The sequence below is a fragment of the Ammospiza nelsoni genome, chromosome 32, assembly GCF_027579445.1.
Source record: "Ammospiza nelsoni isolate bAmmNel1 chromosome 32, bAmmNel1.pri, whole genome shotgun sequence".
Classification (NCBI taxonomy): domain Eukaryota; kingdom Metazoa; phylum Chordata; class Aves; order Passeriformes; family Passerellidae; genus Ammospiza; species Ammospiza nelsoni.
Genome location: NC_080664.1, coordinates 1,211,278 through 1,233,954, shown reverse-complemented (window position 1 = coordinate 1,233,954; position 22,677 = coordinate 1,211,278). Strand labels below are relative to the sequence as shown.

The 22,677-nt window shown below is 42.3% G+C and overlaps 1 protein-coding gene across 2 annotated transcripts in view; it reads right to left on the bottom strand.

Annotated features, from left to right (window-relative positions):
- The window catches only part of SCN8A (sodium voltage-gated channel alpha subunit 8), a 56,926-nt gene that overhangs the window by 5,283 nt on the left and 28,966 nt on the right, over nucleotides 1-22,677 (bottom strand). For both annotated transcript variants that reach the window (XM_059491345.1, XM_059491344.1), the window contains exons 12-24: nucleotides 21,788-22,147; nucleotides 20,828-20,963; nucleotides 18,853-19,091; nucleotides 18,504-18,677; nucleotides 17,476-17,832; nucleotides 15,960-16,430; nucleotides 14,568-14,685; nucleotides 13,295-13,449; nucleotides 12,134-12,307; nucleotides 5,411-5,533; nucleotides 1,510-1,794; nucleotides 878-931; nucleotides 433-570 (exon numbers count right to left, since the gene is read on the bottom strand). In XM_059491345.1, coding sequence (XP_059347328.1) covers nucleotides 433-570; nucleotides 878-931; nucleotides 1,510-1,794; nucleotides 5,411-5,533; nucleotides 12,134-12,307; nucleotides 13,295-13,449; nucleotides 14,568-14,685; nucleotides 15,960-16,430; nucleotides 17,476-17,832; nucleotides 18,504-18,677; nucleotides 18,853-19,091; nucleotides 20,828-20,963; nucleotides 21,788-22,147 — 2,784 coding nt within the window. The remainder of the gene's footprint in view (nucleotides 1-432; nucleotides 571-877; nucleotides 932-1,509; nucleotides 1,795-5,410; nucleotides 5,534-12,133; nucleotides 12,308-13,294; nucleotides 13,450-14,567; nucleotides 14,686-15,959; nucleotides 16,431-17,475; nucleotides 17,833-18,503; nucleotides 18,678-18,852; nucleotides 19,092-20,827; nucleotides 20,964-21,787; nucleotides 22,148-22,677) is intronic.

Below are 22,677 nucleotides of genomic sequence, written 5' to 3'. Positions count from 1 at the left end.
TGCCTCTCTCCCCTCTGTGGTGAGCAGCTGTGAGGGCATTTCCAGGAGCTGCACCATGCAAATCCATCCCAAATTAGAGCTCCAGCCCCTCAGTTTGGGGTATTTTAAATGGTAGAAACCCAAACTTACAACTTTTTTTTTTCAAGGAAAAGCAGGATATGAGACAGAGGCAAGGAAGACATCTTGCTTCGAGTCTGTATTTTAGTCAAGGCATAAAAAACCCCAAAATGCATGAAAATCTAGGGAAAATGTTAAATCTGGCTGTAGTTTAAACCAAGCATGTTGTGTTCAAGGCACCAAGAGGCCCACAGCTCTAAAAAAAGGAGCTTTGTGCCCCAAAATGACTTTATTTTGCAGAAAAACCCACCAGCCTGAAGAGCCAACAGTCCTGGGACAGGTCTGAGCTGGAAGCAGCAAACACAGATCACTTATCTTTTTCTTTTGTTGATTGAAGTTGTCGATGATGACACCAATGAACAAGTTCAGGGTGAAAAAGGAGCCAAAGATGATGAAGATAACAAAATAAATGTACATGTAAATGTTGTCCTCGTATTTGGGCTGCTCTTCTTGCTGAAGGGGAGATAAGAAAAACAACAAATGACATTTCAAAGACATCATACAAACACAGGCAAAATGAGATTTTTGGTTGTGTTTTCAAACCATCAAAGATCAAAAACCAGTTGGAACAAAAAAAACAACCAGAAGAACTTGCCCTTTTTGGGATTTTCTTCAGCATCTTTTAAGTCATCAAACCCCCAGAGCAAAGCAAACAATCCCAGCATGAAATACTCGCTCCAAACACAATTCTACAACTTTTACTCTCGATTTTAGCAAAGCATAAAAGCAGATAGAAATAAGGGGAGTTTTGCCAGGTTACCTTTCTGGAATCTACAGCTGCATACATGATGTCCATCCAGCCCTTGAATGTAGCCTGGCAGAGAAAACACAGAGACAGAATTCACCCAAAATACAAGAATTGTGCCAGCTCTGTCAGGGACTCCCTGGCACTCTTGATGGCCCTGTATAATGAACTTTAATACTATTTCAACATCTCTCTTTTCATTTAACCTAAATTACAGAAATCAAGCTCAAGGAGTTGAACCTCATGAGGTTCAAGCAGGCTGAGGGTGAGTGGGGAACTTGGAGGCTCTTATTGAGACCCATAAATTAGGAAAGAGAAGAAATATAAAATGGCAAATTCATTCCCGCCCCAACCCCGGTGGATGCTGGATTTCAGAGAGAGGGAAGGATATAAAACACACCAGGAGCATTTTGTATTTCCAGCCCCTCAGTTTGGGGTATTTTAGTGGGGGGCACAGCTCCAACCCCTTAGTTCAGGGTATTTTAGAGCTCCAGCCCCTCAGTTTGGGGTGGTTTAGAGGGGATGCAGGTCCAGTCCCTCACTTTGGGGTATTTAGAGCTCCAGCCTCCTCAATTTGGGGTATTTTTGAACTCCAGCTCCTCAGTTTGGGGTATTTTAAAGGGACAACGGTAGAAACCCAAACTTACAACTTGCAGCAGAGCCAGGTATCCTGCCCCAACGTTGTCAAAGTTAATTTTCACGTTCTTCCATCGGATCTCCGTGGAGTTGGGTGGCATCAGAGCCTCGCAGTCTGTCTTGTTGTTAACAACATCTATCTCAAAGCGATGCTCAGCTGTTTCATTAAAGCAGTAATGATATTTCCCGGCAAACAGGTTAACCCCCATAATGCTGAAAATCAGCCAGAAGATAAGGCAGACCAACAAGACATTCATAATGGAAGGGATAGCGCCAACCAAGGCATTGACAACCACCTGTGTTGGAAGGGGTGGGAAAAAGTTTCAGTATAAAACACGAGGCAGGAGACAGCAAGCAAAAGTACAGCTGTTTTTGGGGGGGAATGGGGGAGGCCACTGACATGTTGGGGGGGTTGATCCATGCAGAAATTGGCAGTGAATTTGTGGCAAGCTTCAAATTCTGCTTCAGAGGCAAGCAGGGAAGCTGTGTTTTCAAAGTACGTGTTTGTATTATGATTATTATAATAATATTATATTATATTTTGTATATAGCATATAGTATATTGTATAGTATGTATTATATATTGTATATAGTATATTATATATTGTATATTGCACAGTATATATTTAATATAGCATATTATATATTGGATATTGTATAGTATATATTTTATATTGTATATTGTCTATTATACATTGCATAGTATATATTTTATATTGTATACAGTATATGATATATTGTCTATTGCATATTATATATTGTATATTGTCTATTATATATTGTATATTGCATAGTATACATTTTATATAGTATATCATATATTGCATATTTAGTATATATTTTATATTGTATATAGTATATTATATATAGTATATTATATATTGTCTATTGTATATTGCACATTGTATATTATATTATATTATATCATATCATATACAAATTATATAATACATATATATTCCAAAATAATTTCTCTTTTCAAAGCCACATTGTTGGATTTATGGAGTCTGGACTCTTTGTTCTTTAAGAAACCAATTATTTCCTGTCATTTTAATTGCCCAAAGGCAGAGGGGGAGCTCATACTCCCATAACAAACAGGCTCCTGATGGAATTTTCTCAGAGCCAAGTGTGAGGACACTTGAGCTCCCGGATTCCGGATTTTCCCAGCCAGCAGCCCCTCCAGGCATTCCCCACGCTCAAACAAGGCTGTTTTCACTCAGGGCCTGGTCCTGCTCCCTGTGTGGGGCCAGGACCAAGCCCAGCATCACTGTGGTCACACTGAAGCACGGACCAACACCGAGATCATCCTGTGGACTCAGCAAGGCCAGTCGTGTAGTCCCAGGCAGAGAGCTGAGCATGCAGCCTGGCAGGCTCACCAGCACACAAAAGCCACGTTCCCTCCTCCAAACGCTCAGCAATGAGGATGGGGTTTTGTCAGAGCTCATCTCTTCCTAATTTTAGCCCTCCACGGTTTGGGAGCGCCGCGTCCTCCCTGAGCATCCCTGGCCAACACGCGGCCAAATGTAAGCTTTTAATAGAGGCAGGTCAGCAGGATATTAAATCTTTTATTATGATCTCCTAATTTGGATTCCTTTAATAGATGAACAGCAGCTGAACTATCTTGCCTCAGTTTTGAAAGGCAACTCAACCACACACGGGTACTTGGGAGGCCCCAAGGGTGGGACGTTGGCCACAGCTCGTCCTGGTCCTTTGCTGGAAGTCACAACCACCACCCGTGGCCACCACAGCAGCTCATGGCCAGCTTGGACTGGGACTGGAGGTCTGGGCTGCTGGGAGGTGTCCAGAGGGTGGGACTGGATGGGTTTTAAGGTCCTTCCCTACCCAAACCAGTCTGAAATAGAAAAATGGAGAAAAATTGAAGACCGCAGTGGTCCAGATGGTGAATCCTCCGTTCCAGCTGGTAAATGATGTCAGGAGTTCATCCCTACCCCCAGGAAGGCACAGGTGAGAGCCCCAAAAGGCTGCAGGTGATGCCTTTGCTCTCACTCTCCTTCATCCCAACAGGATGCTCAGCTGCTGGACCAGCAGCACTTTTTGGGTCACATCCTCCTACGAATACATTGATTTATTCCAGCTACCACATGAAGCAAGAAAAGGGTAATTTCCTCCTGAAATATGGTCATTTATGGTTCATTAAATCTACAGAGCTTTCCAGAAGGAGGGAAAGGAGGAACATGGCTTTTGTGTGCAGACTGACAAGAACACATGCATGTCTCACAGCATCACTACCAAACTCCCTGACCGAGCTCAGAGCAGAGCAAGCTCCTGGAAATGCAGATTGCTATGGAGGAGAGAAAAGCAAAGAACTACAGTTCCAGTCTCCTTTGCAAAGGCATTTCAGATCTCTCAAATTGGTCTGGTTGGATGGGGCACTGACACTTGTCTCCAAAATAAAGATAATTGGGTCTAGGGAGCTGACAGGGCTGCAGTCACAACTATCCATTTTCCTGTGGTGAAAATCCCCCACTTGAAGCACGAGAATTTCCTGATTGTACATCAGAAATCTTTTCCCCAGCATGGCTTAAAACCAGCTTTAGTTTCTCCAGGTTTAGTGCTAGGCCTGTTCTTTGTGATCAAACTTCTGGGTCAGACCCAAACCCAGCCCAGCAAAAGCTCCACCTTTGTGTGAATGGAAATTTTTCTTCCTTTGTGCCTCTGCTGTGGATTCAAATCTAGAATTAAATTCATGACACAAAGAAATAACAGCAGGAGAAGGTCCTAGAGAGGAAACACCTCCCTTGGATTTGGAGCTCAGGTATTTCTGTTACTTCCCAGGGAGTTTGAGGAGCCTCCTCAGCTCTCTGCTCCTCTTGGGCTGGATTTTGGGCTCAGTTATGCTCCAAAGATCAGCAGGATCCAGGTGGAATTGCTCCACTCAGACCCTGAAGTAAAACTGTGACTGCTCTTCCCTTCCCTCATTATTTAAAATATGTGATTTTCTCTCTGCTTATGATCTAATTGGGATTTAGCACAAACCCCCACATTCTTGTTCTAAGAGCACCTGGGAAATCCATTGATAAGAAATTTCAGTTTTTTACTACTTTTTTAATGTTCTTAGGAGACTCTTTCCATCCCAAATGGGGAAAAAAAGCACCAAAATGTCAGAATATTAGTGGCAAAGCAGTGAGACACTGCAATAATTGAAACACCCAAGGGAGTGGTGCCAATTCCAGCTTGTTTAAGTTCAATGCTTTGCTTGTGCTTTGTTCTGGTTCCACAGTGACAGGACAGGGACCAAAAAAGCATGGAAAAAAGGAAAGGGACAGAAAGGAAAAGCTTCACTACCAGACAAGGCTGCCAGTCACCACCAGACTGGACTGAGAACAACAAGGTGCAACAAGAGGAATGAAACCAAAAAGTTTTCAAAGAGCTGAGCTCCCCCCAGTCCCTTCCTGCAGTGAGCCACGAGAGGCAGCAGCCTTTTCCCCCTGGTTGCTTTTTTAAAAACCCCCTCTGAGACAGAATCTTTCAGTCCAATTCCACCAACAGCCAACAACCTGCAGACCCTGAGGTGGTTCCAATTCTGCTTCTTTGCACCTGGTGATTCTCCCTAGGTCAAAAAAAAAAGTTACAGCTGAGAAGCCCCTCGGATGCTCGAGGTCAAAGCCAGGCCAAATGAGAACAGCCAAGTGTCAACATCGGCTACAAATGGGTGGTTTGGGCCAGTAATTAATGTAATGAGGCAGCTGATGCATCTCCCTTTGTTAGAGGGGAGGGTGCAGCGGTGGGCAGGGTGAGGGTTACATCCACGTAGAGGTGATCAAGTCAGCAGCTGCATCATGATTCTGTTTGGAATTCTCTTTCCACCAGTTTTGATCAGTTCTAGCATGCTTTTAAAAAATAAAATGCTCCACGGGCATGCAGAAGGATCAGCTGCTAATGGCATCTTACCCTCATCCCCTCAAATCGGGACAACGCTCTTAAAGGCCTCAAGGCTCTTAGTGTCCTAAGGGATTTTATGGCACCTAGTTCCGAGTAGCCCAGGGCATTAGCTATAAGGCTGACTAAAGAGACCTACACAGAAAATAGAAAAAAAATAGAAAAAAGAAACCAGAGAAAAAAAAATAGGAAAAAAAAAAACAAAACAAAAAAAAAGAGAAAGAAAGAAAACGAAACAACAACAACAACAACAAAGAAAAAAACAACATGAAAAAAAGAAATAAAAAAAAAAAAAAAGAAAAAAAGAAAAAAAAAAGGTTCCAGACTGTTAGATTGGATCCCCTAGCCCTGATTGCCCAGCCCAGGAGCCACCTGGGCCACCCCAAATACCGAAGCCATGACACCAGCTGCCTACTTCACTTGACTGAACCGACCTGGAAGGAAATAATGCAGTTGAGAAAAGACCAAGAGGGGAGAGATCAGTGAGAAAGAGAGAGAGAGAGAGGCAGAGACACACACGGAGAGGGGCTGTTGGAAGGAAGAGCCCGAACGATGACAAAAACCTTACCCTCGCCCTTTACCGGCTGCACGGATCCCGGCGGCGCCCATGAAATTTAAGCCAGACAAATGTTAAAGGTACCTGTGAGAAAGAATACAGATAAATACACACACTGCACACCTGGGCCGAGCTCCGCACAGCCGCCGCCGCGCTCGGGGAACGCCGAGCTCAGCCAGCTCCTCCTGCCTGCCAGAGGTCAACCAAAATGGGCTCACACAGCCTGAAAACACTCAATGAATCGTTTACATTTTCTTTTCATTAACTGAAATCTTAAATTTTAACAAATTTCAACCAAATCGGGTTAAGATATTCTGAAAATATTCAATGAATCGTTTACATTTTCTTTTCATTAATTGAAATTTTAAATCAGCTCCTCCTGCCTGCCAGCTCCTCCTGCCTGCCAGAGGTCAACCAAACCGGGCTCACACAGCCTGAAAACACTCAATGAATCATTTACATTTTCTTTTCATTAACTGAAATTTTATATTTTAACAAATTTCAACCAAATCGGGTTAAGATATTCTGAAAATATTCAATGAATCGTTTACATTTTCTTTTCATTAATTGAAATTTTAAATCAGCTCCTCCTGCCTGCCAGAGGTCAACCAAAATGGGCTCACACAGTCTGAAAACACTCAATGAATCGTTTACATTTTCTTTTCATTAACTGAAATCTTAAATTTTAACAAATTTCAACCAAATAGGTGTAAGATATTCTGAAAATATTGCATGAATCATTTACATTTTCTTTTCATTAATTGAAATTTTAAATCAGCTCCTCCTGCCTGCCAGCCCATGCGGGGCAGAGTTCAACCAAACTGGGTTCACATAGTCTGAAAATACTCAATGAATCGTTTACATTTTCTTTTCATTAACTGAAATCTTAAATTTTAACAAATTTCAACCAAATTGGGTTAAGATATTCTGAAAATATTGCATGAATCATTTACATTTTCTTTTCATTAACTGAAATTTTAAAACATAGTAATTTTCCAACCAAATTGGTGTAAGATATTCTGAAAATACTGCATGAACCATTTACATTTTCTTTTCGTTAACTGAAATCTTAAATTTTAACAAATTTCAACCAAATCGGGTTAAGATATTCTGAAAATATTCAATGAATAATTTTAATTTTCTTTTCATTAATTGAAATCTTAAATTTTAACAAATTTCAACCAAATCGGGTTAAGATATTCTGAAAATATTCAATGAATCGTTTACATTTTCTTTTCATTAATTGAAATTTTAAATCAGCTCCTCCTGCCTGCCAGCCCATGCGGGGCAGAGTTCAACCAAAATGGGCTCACACAGTCTGAAAACACTCAATGAATCGTTTACATTTTCTTTTCGTTAATTGAAATCTTAAATTTTAACAAATTTCAACCAAATTGGTGTAAGACATTCTGAAAATATTGCATGAATCATTTACATTTTCTTTTCATTAATTGAAATTTTAAATCAGCTCCTCCTGCCTCGCCAGCCCAGCCTGGGGCAGTGCTCAACCACACTGGGTTAAGATAGTCTGAAAATATTACATGAATCATTTAAATTTTCTTTTCATTAATTGAAATTTTAAATTTTAGTAATTTTCAACCAAATCAGGTTAAGATAGTCTGAAAATATTGCATGAATAATTTTAATTTTTTTTCATTAATTGAAATCTTAAATTTTAATATTTTTCAATCAAACTGGTTTAAGATATTCTGAAAATATTGCATGAATCATTTAAATTTTTCTTTCATTAACTGAAATTTTAAATTTTAATAAATTTCAACCAAATTGATTTAAAATAAATAATAATTTTAAACCAAATTGGTTTGAAATACGTGATTTTCTCTCTGGTTATGAGCTAATTGGGATTTAACACAAAACTCCACATTCTTGTTCTAAGAGCACCTGGGAAATCCATTGATACGAAATACCCTTTATTTCAGTTTTTTACTACTTTTTTAGTTCTTTTTTATGTTCTTAGGAGACTCTTTCCATCCCAAACGGGGGGAAAAAAGCACCAAAATATCAGAATATTAGTGGCAAAGCAATGAGACACTGCAATAATTGAAACACCCAAGGGAGTGGTGCCAATTCCAGCTGGTTAAGTTCAATGCTTTCCTTGGGCTTTTTAAACAAATTGGTTTAAAACCAAATAATTTCCAGGAAATTTGGTTTTAAACCAATTTTGGGCTGCTGATGAGGGGAAGGTTATCACTACCAGAGTAGGGAAAATTCCTTAAATGCCTCCCATGCCAAACCAGGGTGTTGGCACAGAGCAGCTCTGTTTTCTGCCTGCTCTGACAGTGATCCTGCCCTAGAGCTGCTCCAATTCCTGTGCTCAATTTCAGCATTTCTGATCCCTTTTCCAAGGCTTTTCCAACCGGCCCAGTACATCCCAGTATATCCCAGTACACCCCAGGGCTTCACTGCGCGTTCCTGCGGCTGCTGAGACCGGGATTGAGGGAAAAACCAGGAAAAAATCAGGAAAAACAGGGATGGGATGGAGGAAAATGGGATAAAACAGGATTGGGATGTAAGGAAATGGTCACCATGCCTGGGGATTGCCAGGAATTTTCCCAAGGTTTTTTCCACATCCCAAAACCAACATCTCAAATATTTTCCCAAATTTTTCCCAACCCCATCTCCAGAATCCTCCATTTTCCTCCAATCCAGGTGTTTTCTCCCCTTTTCCCCATCTCAATCCTGTTTTTCTCCCATTTTTCCCAATCCCAGATCCCCTTCCTCGCATTTTCCCTCATCCCAATCCCGTTTTATCCCATCTCCCCCCATCCCACCCCAAATTTTCCCTGTTTTTCTCCCAAATCCCAACCTCAGCAGCCACAGGAATGTGAAGGACTGGGATGTACTGGGTTGTACTGGGCAACCTGTTGAACAAACTGGAGTCAGATTTAGGCTCTAAATCTGAATTTTCAGAGATCCTTAAACCCACCAAGTCCAGACACAACTTGGCCATGTGTAAACAGTTACAGACACAGCAGCTGCCACTATTCCCATTTTTCTCTATCATTTTTCCCATTTTTTGCTACCATTTTCCCTATTTTTTCTACCATTTTTCCCATTTTTCTCTACCATTTTTTCCCTTTTTTTCACTACCATTTTCCCATTTTTCTCTACCATTTTTCCCATTTTTCTCTACCACCACACTTCAGACAGATAAGAAAGAGACATGAACCCTTTTTAAGGAAAAAAAAATAAAAAAAGACATCCATGTACAGCAACAAACAAAAGAACACAGGAGCTCCTCCTGGACCAGGTGGGGCTTCAGGTGAATTCTCAGAATAGGACACTTCCTATGTATCATTCTTTTTATAGAAGAGATATCAGAATAATAATTAGAATTAATAGAATTAATTAGAAGGATGATTCTTATTCCACACTTATTTCTGGGAAATATCAAATCTGAATTTTTAATGCATTAATGTGTGGGAAAATTGAGATTTTATCTTTTTTGGGCACGTGGCTGATGTGCTTTTCCCATCTTCATATGGGAAATGCCCTGTCCACAGCAGGGCACTTGGAATGAGATGATTTTAAGGTTCCTTCCAACTTAAATAATTTCAGAATTCTGTGGTATCTTCCCCAAAAATAAGTGGCCACAATACATTGGGTTTTCCATCCTATTTTAAAATTTTACTACTTTGAACCATGGCAGGGGTGTCCCAAAGGTTCCAACAAAGCTTTTGTGAGGCAAAATCAGCTCAGCCAAGGCCAGGGCAATGCTGGTATGTTAAAATCTTAAATATAAATATAATCAAATATAAAAATTCAATGGTTTTGGAGATGTGGCGTGTTTAAATAACACAGTAAATAAATGTAACACTGGAAGTGTCCCATCCCTGGAAGTGTCCGAGGTTGGGCAGGAACAGCCTGGGATGGTTAAAGGTGTCCCTGCCCTGGATGAGTTTAAGGTCCCTTCCAGCCCAAACCATTCCATGAACAAAAAATTCTCATTTTTAGAGCGTTTCCCCCTCAGGATAACACCTTACTCCCAAGCAGGACTCTAAGACCATGCCAGAAAAAGGCAGTTTGAGCTTTTAATAAACAATCTTTGAGGATTATTCCCTGAGGACATTCCAAGAGAAGACACAGCAGGCACCGAGGTCGCACAAAGGGAATCCCAGATTGACTGAAAAGCAGAATCCTTCATTATCACCCAGTAAAAGTCTTCACAAACACACCCAGGAAGCTTTGGGCATGAGGTAGGAGGGGAATTGGACAATGCTATAGCAACCTGCAAAATAACATCCAAGAGTGTCGTTAGGATGCAAAGGATCATTCCCTGCTGCCCTGGCTCGCTCCAGCCCCGTCCACGACGCGCCACAAAATTTGGGTTCAAAAAATGGGATTCGACAGGTACAGGACACAAAGCATTGCTGAGGTTTTGGTGGGGGGTATTTTGGCACCTCAAAGTCACATTTCAGGGTTTTTTAATTTTATTTTTTTTTTTCAACTGGGAAAATTCTGTCCGTGACATCAAGGAGAGACAGGAATTCTAAAATTCCTAAAGCCCTGGGAATTGCAAACCCTTCTGCATTTGTTCCCTCACTGTTCCCTCCCTGATCTTTACTCCGCTCCCAGATGCATGGGAAGGAAATTAAACTTGTACCACACCTGCCCATTAAACTGGAATTCAACTGGAATTAAACTGGAATTAAATTGGAATGAAACTGGAATAAAACTGGAATTAAACTGGAATTAAACTCTTTATCTTCAGGCAGCAAGAGAGATCCAGCAAATAAGTTAATTTATTAATGTCTTTCAAAATTTAAATTTATTTATTTATTTTAAATTTCTTTTCTCAGAAAATAAACCTTATAACGTGCAGGTTGTGTCTGAGGAAAGGTGTTGAGGGGATCAGAGAGGATTTTCTAGAAAAAATTAAAATTTCAAATTTCAATTTTCCTACAGGAAACAGAGTTTGAGTCACTTCTGCCCCTGAATTCCAAGCATAGTTCCTTCCACCTACTCAGGAATATTTCCAGAGTGATAATGGTGCTGAACAGCAACTGAATCATACCCAGAGTGTTCCAAAGGAGAAGCTTGGAAAAACTGGGAATTCTTTTTTAACACACTTGCTCTTGGGGCAGCCACCAGAGCCACTGAATCCCAGATGGATGTGATGAAACATTTTTAAGAGAATCCAAGCACTTGGGATTCTAAATTCCCTGGTTCTGAAATTTCCTATTGAATTACACCATTTTCTACCACTTTGGGCACCAGAAATTCCATTGATTTTAAATTCCATTGATTTTAAATTCCTTTTGTTTTAAATTCCATTTATTTTAAATTCCATTTATTTTAAATTCCTTTTGTTTTAAATTCCATTTATTTTAAATTCCATTTATTTTAAATTCCATTTATTTTAAATTCCATTTATTTTAAATTCCATTTATTTTAAATTCCTTTTGTTTTAAATTCCATTTATTTTAAATTCCATTTATTTTAAATTCCATTTATTTTAAATTCCATTTATTTTAAATTCCATTTATTTTAAATTCCCTTGCTGTGCTTCAGAGCCAAATTTATTGCTAAAACTTCTCTCTATTGTCTTTTATTCTTTCTAATTCTACAATTTATTCAGCTTTTTTTTTATTTCTCAGATTTATCCTCCCTCCCAAGACGTTCTGCAGGGGATTCCAGCGTGGATCTGTCCCTCACTCTACTCTGAGCTTTTTGTCTGATATGATTCTGCTTTTTCTTTCCTGTTTCTTTTGATGATGCTGAACTTGACTGTGCACAATCAGCTTTCCAAGGATTGAGATTCTCACAAATCCAGTGCTCAGAAGTGGGGTGGTGGGATGAGGAGATTCTGCTGCCTCATCACCCCCTCACCATTAATAATGCAAGAAAAGGATTCCAGAGAATGCAACTCCCAGAAATATCCCCAAGGAATTCCACATCTGCACAGCTTTCCCATGGTAACACCTCCAAACTCCAAATTTTTAGGCCAGCTCTCCTAAAAATTCCATTTTCAGCATAGAAAAAAAGAGCCAAGGGCTGGAAAATCCTCCTTGGTCCCTGCAGGGCAGAAATCCCACAGAGAGCTGAAGGGTTTTATCCTTGATTTGGGAACTCACAGATATTGGGGTTGTCAAATCTAAGACCCAGTGAGGGTTTGAGGAGGAAGCATCCCAAGCAGAAGAAGAGGAGAGGATACATACAGCCACGATGAGGAAATCCAGCCAGCACCAGGCGTTGGTGAAGAATTTCACAAATCCATAGGCACACCACTTGAGCAGCATCTCCAGGATGAAAATGTAAGTGAAGACCTTGTCTGCATACTCCAGGATGGTCCTGATGGTTTTCCTCTGCTCGATGTAAATGTCCTCAAAAGCCTGGAAAAAACCAGGTGCAAATGTCATTACATGGGATTTATTGCACGGTTCAGGAGCTTCAAATGACACTGAGCTGAGTTCAACGAACAGTTAAAGATGAGCTAAATATATAGATTTTAAATGTTTTTAAATTAAATATAAAAAAATTTAAAAATTAAAAATATATAATATATATAATATATATTATATACACATTATATATTATATACATTTTATATATTATATTATAATATATTATTTAAAATATATTATATATAATATATCATATATAATATATTATATAAGATATAATATAATATATAATATATTATATTATATAATATATAATGTATAATATATATTATATCTTTTAAATATATATTATATATATAAACACATACATACACACTATATACAAATATATGTGAATAGATAGATATAGATATAGATATACACAGATATATAGGTATATAGGTATATGGATATATAGAAATATAGATACATAGAAATATAGATACATAGAAATATAGATACATAGAAATATAGATACATAGAAATATAGATATATAGAAATATAGATACATAGATATATAGATACATAGATATATAGATAAAATACACATATTTTATTGATATATATAAATCGAACATAGAAAATTGATTTTGTTCCAGTCACAGCTTGGACTTCATGGTGTTGGAGAGCTTTTCCAAGCTCAGTGATTCTGGGATTTTTTGATTCTGTGAAATGAGACATAGATACAGGCTGACTTTTCTCCAGATCCTAGCATTTCTAGTCGAACCAGGATCAGAACCCAGATTTGAAGGCTTTGTTCTTAATTTAAACTAAACAAAAAAAAAAAAAACACTAATAAAAGCTTGTGTTGCTTTCCAGGTAGGCATTTCCAAGATTTGCTTTTTCCCAAAATTTGCTGTACACAGATATCCCCAAGCCCCACACCTCTGAACTGCTGGGGTTTTACTTTTTTATTTTTTATTAATTTTACTCACCAGAGCCCCACTGCTCAGGAGGATCATGAAGATGATGAAAGTCTCAAACCAATTGTGCTCCACAATTAGGAAACAAGTTTTCCTCAAGGTCCACCACGACTTTCCCAGCCCCTCCTCAATATTGACCTGACAACACTTGCAGCGCTGCATACAACCTGGAACAGGGACAGGGCACAATTTCGCTCAGGAAACACAAGATTTAAGGTCAAAACATTAAATTCTCACTGTCTAGAAGCAGTTTTGATGTCACCAATATGAACCACGCTGAGTGAGTTAAAATTTTTGTGTTCTTGAGGGTTTTAGGGTTGCTTTGCCACTTCTGTGCCCGGGCACCAGAACTGACATCAATTTGGGAACAGATCAGCTCGTTCTATTTGGTGTGGGCCATGCTCTTGAGGACACAAATGGAAAACTTGCTGATAAAATAACCTTGAACCATTTAAAGCATTTTTGCCTTGGGAATTCCTGTTACGATCAGCTCTCGAAAGACATCGAGGCCAGTTACAGGAAAGGAAAAGTACTCTGCTTCTGAGTACTCGAGGCATCAGCTGCACAAAAATCATCTTGTTCTGCTACAGGTCATCTCTGATTCTTTAGAAACTCCCCCTCTGAGGGTGAGGAGGCCCTGGCACACCCCACAAGAGAAGCTGTGGGTGCTCCTGGATCCCTGCAAGTGTCCAAGGCCAGCCTGGTTGGGGCTTGGGGCAAGCTGGGATGGTGGGAGGGAGTAAATTTGGGTAAGTTTGAGGTCCCTTCCTACACAAACTACTGAATGATTTTATGATTTACATCCTAGCAGTGGCAGCTGCATCTCTGAGAGCTTCACTTTGCAAATTCCTCTGAATTGGTGCACCAGCATGCAAGAAGGGCCTCGAGATAAGCTGAGAGCCAGCCCTGATCTAGGCTGGTGGAAGAGGTTTTACAGAGAGCCAGAGAGAAGTTTGATAAGAGGATCTGTGTTTACCCCTGGAAGAATTTCCTACCAAGGTCGCTGACATAGAAACCAAGAAAGAAAAGGAGAAATAAAAGAAACCTGCAATTATTCCAATGAGCACTTTGCGTGTATGAGTAAAGTGTAAACTTAGGAGTTTTGTAAGGATGTAAAAAAGCATGCATGCTATCATAAACACAGTTTGAAACCTTCTGAAAATGGATTTTTTTTTTTGCTTTGTGTTGTCTCTGTTTCTGTCTCAACTGTGAATCGGGCTGACCTAACCCTGAGGGGAGCCCACCCAGAACACCCCCAGAGCCTCTTCCCTCACTCCCTGCTCACCTTCTGTGAAACAGGCATCGGGGTCCAGGTACTCCTCGGGGGCCTCCACGGGCACCTCCTCCACCTCAGGCTTGATGTCGATGGTGCTGCCCTCGGAGGAGCTGCTCTCGTCGAGTTTCTGCAGCACAAAACCCCAACACAACCAACACCAAACATCAGCCCCAAAAAACACCAAACCTCACGAGGACTCAGCTGTTCGTTCACCGCATTTGCTGTCATGGAAGTTGTTTCCTCACTTTAATCACTGAGATCCTGACCCAGATTATGTCTCATGTTAACAGGACAGACAGGATTAAATATTATTATATTTAATATAGGATTAAATATTTACGTTATGAAAGGTGTCCCTGTCCATGGAGGAGCTTGGAACTAGATGATTTTTAAGCTCCTTTCAAGCCAGGCCGTTTTATTATTACATATATTTTACTATGATAATATATTTTTCATTTATATATATATTTAGTTAGTTATTTTTACACTGCATTTTATGATTACACATGTATTATTTATTTTCTATTTTATTTTACTAAGATTATATTTATTTTACTATAACTATGGTAAATATATATATATTATATATATAACATATATTTATTTAGAATATATATAGAGAATATATAAATATATATATTAAATATTAAAATTAAATATAAACATATTTAGTGTATATAAATATATAGTATATATAAATACATAGCATACATAAATGTACAGTATATATAAATATATTGTATTTATACTATATTCCTTATATGTATAGATTTGTTATTTATTATTTATTTATTATATATTTATTATTATTTATACGATACTATTTATATACCTCTATATACATACCATATGTAGTATATCTTTTTATATAACCATTCTATGATTGCATATATTTATTTTATATATATTTTTGAATATTTGTGGCTTTCTACAGAGCTACTAGCACAAGAAATTCCGTTTTGAGTGCAAAGACAACATCCCAATACAAACAAAAGTTGAGTGCTGGAACTACCCAGCTCTCCTTGCCCAGAGGTTTCCAGGCCCTCCCAGTGGACTGAATGGCCCAAGTGGATTTGGAGCCCTCCCATCCAACGCCCCGAGTGGATTTGGAGCCCTCCCAATGCCCCAAGTGGAATTGGAGCCCTCCCTCCCTTCCAACGCCCCAAGTGGATTTGGAGCTCCCAACACCCCAAACGGATTTGGAGCCCTCCCTCCCAATGCCCTGAGCAGATTTGGAGCCCTCCCAATGCCCCGAGTGGATTTGGAGCTCCCAACACCCCAAGTGGATTTGGAGCCGTCCCTCCCAATGCCCTGAGCAGATTTGGAGCCCTCCCAATGCCCCAAGAGGATTTGGAGCCCTCCCTCCCAACGCCCCGAGTGGATTTGGAGCCCTCCTCCCACCTCCTTGCTGCCATCAGGATCCGTGTCGCTGCTGAAATCCTCCGTGTTGAGGTTCTCGAAGTCGGACTCGCCCACGGCGATGGGGACGCGCACGGTGAGGTTGGGGTTGTTGATGAAGGACATGTGGTCCTCGTCGATGATGTACTTCTCCACGCTGCTGCCGATGCCGCTGGTGGTGCCGTTGCCGTTCTTGAGGAAGTCGATGTCGCGGTTGATGTCGGCGCCGGTGTGGTTGGCGATGCAGTTCACCTTCTTGTCGTACAGCTCGTCCAAGGGCTTCACCTCGTCGGCCTCCCTCTGCTTGAAGTGGGTCTGCATGAACTCCCTGACCTTGGCCTTGGTCCAGGCGATGCCCTTCTTGATGCGGATCACCGAGATCTGCAGGTTGTTCATCTCGCCGTCGTCGTCCGTGGCTGCCAGGTTGTCTGCGCTGAAGGAGCTCAGCAACAAGGCCAAGAACAGGTTCAGCACCTGAAAGGGAAGAGCTGATGCTGCACTGACACGCAAAGGGGGGGATTCCCAAAGCTGAGCAGAGCTCTCAGCGCCCACACCCTGCTGATGGTGCAGAGCTGTCACCAAACATCAGCTCAAACTCATCCAGGTGCCCAAGTTCAAGCTATGACCCCCTGATGCTGCAGAAAGTTCCCCGAGGAGTGCCAGGGGTCCAGGGCAGGTCCAGGGGTCCCTGGATGGAGCCCCTTGCAGGGTCTGGACTGCAGATGTCAGAGAGGGATTTAATCCCCACGGGATTTAAATTCAGCCTTACTGATTTAGTCCCATCTCTGCCTCAAAGAAAATGGGGGAAATCTCGGCATTTTGAGTGATCGCTCCCAGCTCTACTTCCTCACCCACATTTAGTGACCATCCCCAAGATTTATTTTATCAAAACCCTTTGGCAAGACAGGACCTCTCAGAGAGCTCACAACTACTTTGAAGAACTGCGACCGTTCATGTGACTTCATTCTTGCTCACATTTTCCTCCACAGACTTTTCTTCATGAAATTTAAGGCCAGAAGGAAGCATCATGATCTAGTCCAACCTCCCACACAACAGGCCGTGCAGTTTCACAGCCCATTCCTGCACACAACAGCACCTCATGACTGAGCCAGTGGGCAGGTTTTAGAAGAAACCTCCATTCCTCAATTTAACACTTCAGGACCTTCCCCTGTGCACCAAATTATTTTGTTTTCCTGCAATTAAAATGCCAGGTTTTGCTTCTTTTAGCTTATTTTTCCCCTCAGGTCAGGTCTGCACACTTTGACTGAGGCTTTCAGACTTTCAAGACTTTCTTGCAAAATGCTTCATTTACAGGTGACTGTTTAAGGTCCTCATCAAGCAAAAAACATCTTTAACATTGTGCTACCAAAATCTACTGATTGATAGATCAAAGGCCAAGAGGGACCTCCACAGAGCAGGAACAGGCTCACAAACCATCACTCCCTCATCCTGGGGGTCTCCCCAAGTCCTACCCCATCCAGAGGCAACCAAGAAAGCCCACCAGTAACCATTTACTGACCACTAAATTTCCGATGACCATGACCATCATGAAGACAATCAAGCACATGGCCTGTCCTGCCACTTCCATACAATCCCACATGGTCTCAATCCACTCCCCACACAACACACGGAAGACAATAAGGAAGGAGTGGAAGAAATCGTGCATGTGCCAGCGGGGTAGCTCACAGTCCGGACTGATCTTGCAGACACACTCCTTGTAGCTTTTGCCAAAGAGCTGCATCCCCACCACGGCAAAGATGAACACGATGATGGCCAGCACCAAGGTCAAATTCCCCAAGGCACCCACTGAGTTACCAATGATTTTTATCAGCATGTTCAGAGTGGGCCAGGACTTGGCCAGTTTGAAGACTCTCAGCTACAAAAAAAAAACACCAAAAAAAACAGGTATTGAGCAAAGAGGAAAATAAAGCAGAACTTCCTAAACAACAACCATCTTGTGTTTTACATAAAGGTAAGTCCATGCTTCTGCTACTGAGGGTACAGGGGGCAGAGAATGCTTAACCTTTCTTTGAGTATTTTGTACTTTTGTAATCACTTATTCCCCACACAGAAATACTGAGTTATTCCCAAAGGAGAAGTCACCCTTCCCTGCCCAAATGCAACAAGTGCTGCTCAGATTCCATAAAGAGCAGTCATGAAGAAAAAAGAGACCATAAAAAATGGCACCATTTGATCTCTGTCCTCCCCAAACCCAGAAAATTTATTTTCCCTTGTACTATGTAAATGGGAAAAATTCCTTATGTGATGGGAAGGGCGGCAACTGTATCAGGGAAGGGATAGGTTGGATATTGGGAAAAAATTCTTCCCGTGGTTGGGCACTGAGCAGGGAATGGTCACTGCCCCAGGGCTGCCCCAGCTCAAAGGATGTTTGGACACCACTCCCAGGGATGCTCAGGGTGGGATTGTTGGGGTGTGGAGCTGCACTGGATGTCCCTTGAGGGTCCCTTCCAACTAAGGACACTCCATGATTCTGTGGTTCTAAGCTCCACTACAATAACACTGAAAAAGAGCTGGAATTTGGAATACCAATCGGAAAGATCGCAGCACGGAAAGTCCCTCCACATCAGCCAGACTCAGCTCCATCAAACTCAGGGAGACAATAAACCCATCAAAGATGTTCCAGCCTTCCTGAAAATAATAGTATGGATCCATTGCAATGAGCTTCAGGAACATTTCTGCTGTGAAAATCCCAGTGAAAACCTGGAGTGGGGAGGAGAGACAGACAAAGAACACACAAAGAGTAATTTTTAACCTATTTTCAGATCTTCAGGCTAAATCTCAACAATGCAATTGATTCAAAGTCCAAGCCCACATCAATACTCCAGGCATCCCAGCAGGAGCAGACCTGTGGGGAGCATTTAGCAGATTTCCTTACCAGATTTCCTACAGAGAGCACGTGCTCGAACTCAGGGGTCATGGGGTGGTGCTCCATGGCCATGAACAACGTGTTCAGCACGATGCAGATGGTGATGGCCAAGTCAACAAAAGGATCCATGACAATTAAGTTCACAATCTCCTTCAGCTTCATCCAGTACGGGTGGCATTCCCAGATCAGGAAGGTATTGGCAAATTTGTACCAGCAAGGGGGACACTTCCTCTGGGACTCTTCCAGCTCTGCAGGTTCAAAACAAAAAAGAGTTCAGGCTTCATCTCTGACGCTGAAGAATCACAAAACTGTGAACTTGGTGGAAATGGCCCTGGAGAAGAGCTGGGTAAAGTTTGTGGGCATCAGGGAGAAATTCTTCATGGAAAGGGTGGTCAGGGAGGTTTGGAGACCCCATCCCTGGGCATGTCCATGGAATGACAGGACGTGACACTCAGCGCTCTGGCCTGGGTGACAAGGTGGGGATTGGTCACAGGTCACACCAAACGAACCTTGGAGCTCTTTTCCAACCTCAAGGATTCTTGGATTTCATGATTTTACTGAGCTCCATGACTTCTCCTCTGTCCCTACACAGCACCAGCACCAGGTCACCAGAACTGCAGTTCTAACCCTGTGCTTCAGCCCCACCAGGATGATTCAATGCAAATTATTCCAAATGAAGGGTTATATTTAACTCAGAACTGATCAAGGTAAAGCAGTTAAAACCAAAGTTACAGATTCTAAACTGCCTTTGCTGCCAGTTTTTAAATAACTGAGATGAATTCTGTGCTGAACACAGACACGGTCTAAAAGAGGAAAGAGGTGACATAATGCTGCAAAGCATTTTCAACAGGAATAACCTGATTAGGACTAACTACATCCATTTACAGAAATCAAACACAGAAATGCTGTGTCCATTTATTTTTTACAATGGCTTATCTCAAGTGCTTAGGGAAAAAAAAAAATACAAACAAGAAGTTGTACCCATTTGTTGACTTGCTGGTTCCAGTCAGGCCATGCAGCTGTGCACCCTCACCTTTTATTTTTTTATGGGAAGGGAAAGGACCACTGTGCTCTTCTTCCCATTGGTTCTCTGGTTGCTTAGTATTTAGTTGCCTTGGAATTTCTGAAGTTAAAAAGAGGCCCGTGGCACTGGAGCCCGTAGGCGTTTGCGCAGGAGGGGAGCGGCAGCAAAACCCTGCTCTGTTTCTAAGTATATTTAGTTTTCCTACAATTTTATTGCAGGAGACAGCAGGAATTTGAGATCATCAACCGCGTGTGGCTGCTGTTCATGAATTCTTGCTGGCTCCTGCATGACATATTGGGAAATCTCATCTCCATGTGCTGTCCATTCCAGAATTCCCACCAGCCAACAGCCCCTTTCTCTCCTGACAGCTGTCACATTGCAGCTCCCAGTGCAGCTCCAATCCTCCTCTCCCACTCCTGGAGCAAAGGAAGGTCTCTCCAGTGCTTGGGGATGACAGAAGACAGAATACACGGACCTGACATTGCCTTACTCCTCTGATCTCCACACTGCATTCTCTTAATTGTAAAACTACAACTCTTTGTTGCCTTTACCTCCATCTCTGTGCAATTTGGATGCCAAAACAAAGTAAAATAAAGTCCAATAAGTATTTCTTTATTAATAAAGACCCAAAAGAAGCAGATTTAGGCAAAACCATGCAGGAATATGTACTGCTCTGAAGCCGGGGGAGCTGAATTCCACTAGACCAGGTTGCTCCACGCCTTGCCCAACCTGACCCTGGACACTTTAGGAATGGGGCAATTTCTCTGGGCGATCCCACCCTCACTGGGAAGAATTCTGTCCCAATATCCCATCCATCCCTGCTCTCTGCCAGTGGGAAGCCATTCCCTGTGTCCTGTCCCTCCAGCCCTTTGTCCTAAGTCTGTCTCCAGCTCTCTTGGAGCCCCTTCAGGCAGTGGAAAGAGCTCAAGGGTGTCCCTCTAATCCCCAAACCACACCTACCCTCAACAAGGGTGTTGGTCAACCCAGTCATGACACTGTTGGTCCGATCCTTCCTTCCATAGGACGCATTCACCTGATCCATTGAGACCAAGAGAGACCCACCAGGCTTCTTCCTAATTTCGATCTCAGTGGTACCCTGAAAAATTCAGGTGGTGATTAATACAGACTTGAGTCTTCTCTCTTACCCACTCTCAGCCCAGAAATGCAGCACTTGGTCTGCATTTCCATATTCTGTATTTTCTATCATCTGTGCATCCCTCTGTCCTTCCCACCTTCCTACAATATGCAAGTGGTCCAACCAAAACTCAAGCCCCTTTTTCTGCTGGGTTGGACCAGTGCTCTGCAGCCTTAGACAAATTACAGACTGCATTTTAGAGAACATTTATAATAACATACAATGTCATTAATCCTCTGTACTAGAACCAAACAGATGGGCATGCTGGTCAGACCACGCTGAGCAGACCATGCTGACCAGATGACACTGCTCAGACCATGCTGACCAGATGACACTGCTCAGACCATGCTGACCAGATGACACTGCTCAGACCATGCTGAGCACACCACGCTGCTCAGACCATGCTGACCACACCACACTGCTCAGACCATGCTGAGCACACCACACTGCTCAGACCATGCTGAGCACACCACACTGCTCAGACCATGCTGAGCAGATGACACTGCTCAGACCATGCTGAGCACACCACACTGCTCAGACCATGCTGAGCACACCACACTGCTCAGACCATGCTGACCACACCACACTGCTCAGACCATGCTGACCACACCACACTGCTCAGACCATGCTGAGCACACCACACTGCTCAGACCACGCTGACCACACCACACTGCTCAGACCATGCTGACCACACCACACTGCTCAGACCATGCTGACCACACCGCACTGCTCAGACCATGCTGACCACACCACACTGCTCAGACCATCCCACGCTCAGCAGCTACCTCGGGCAGGATGCGGCCCCCGGGCATGCTGGAGGGCGGCCCCCCGATGAGGGACACGACGCCGTTGCAGTCCACGGTGCTGTTCCTCTTGATGCTGCGGCGCAGCGTGGGGAAGATGCGCGAGGAGCGGCTGCCCTGGCTGTAGCCGCTGTAGCCGCTGTAGCTGCTGCGCCGGTCGCGGCCGCGGATGGGGATGAAGAGCGAGTCCCTCCTGCCCTCGCTCTCCTCCACCGTGCTGTGCTCGTCATCAGCAAATTCATTCTCTGAGCCCGGGTCACGGAAACGCCCCTTGTAGCTGAAGATGCTGCTCTTGCTGTTGTGGCGGGAGAGGAAAGGGGAGCCCGGGATGCTGAGGAGAGACTGGGGGAGGAAGAGGAGGAAAGTGAGTGTTGCAGCTCTCCAGCCACAGAAACAGACAACTTTCCCAGGTATCATTCTGTGAGAAGATCAAAGAAAAGAATGAGAAATAATTCTTATCTTAACTTGCTGCACCTGGTTTCTGTGAATGTGTGGAGTGTGTTATGGAGATTTGTTTATTAAGGGTGGTTTCTTAATTATCGAGTGGTGATGGCGTTTTGATTGGAGGACCAATTAGGTCCAGCTCTATCACAACTTTCTATAAAGGTATGGATTTCTTAATAAAGGAAATAATCAGCCTTCTGTAATACATGGGGTCTATGTCAGCTATTACCCAGCAGGGACCTGTTTGCCATGACACTGCAGTAAGGTGGAAAAATGATAAATAAAGTCCTCTCAAAATCAGGCCCTCTCTGGCTGATTTTCCAAGCAATTTCTTCTTTCTTTTAGAAGTCATTTATTCTAAGCCAAGCTAGCATTTTGCAGCTCCCGTGTGAAAGCAATCCTGTTGCGAGCAGTTTGTTAACAAAACC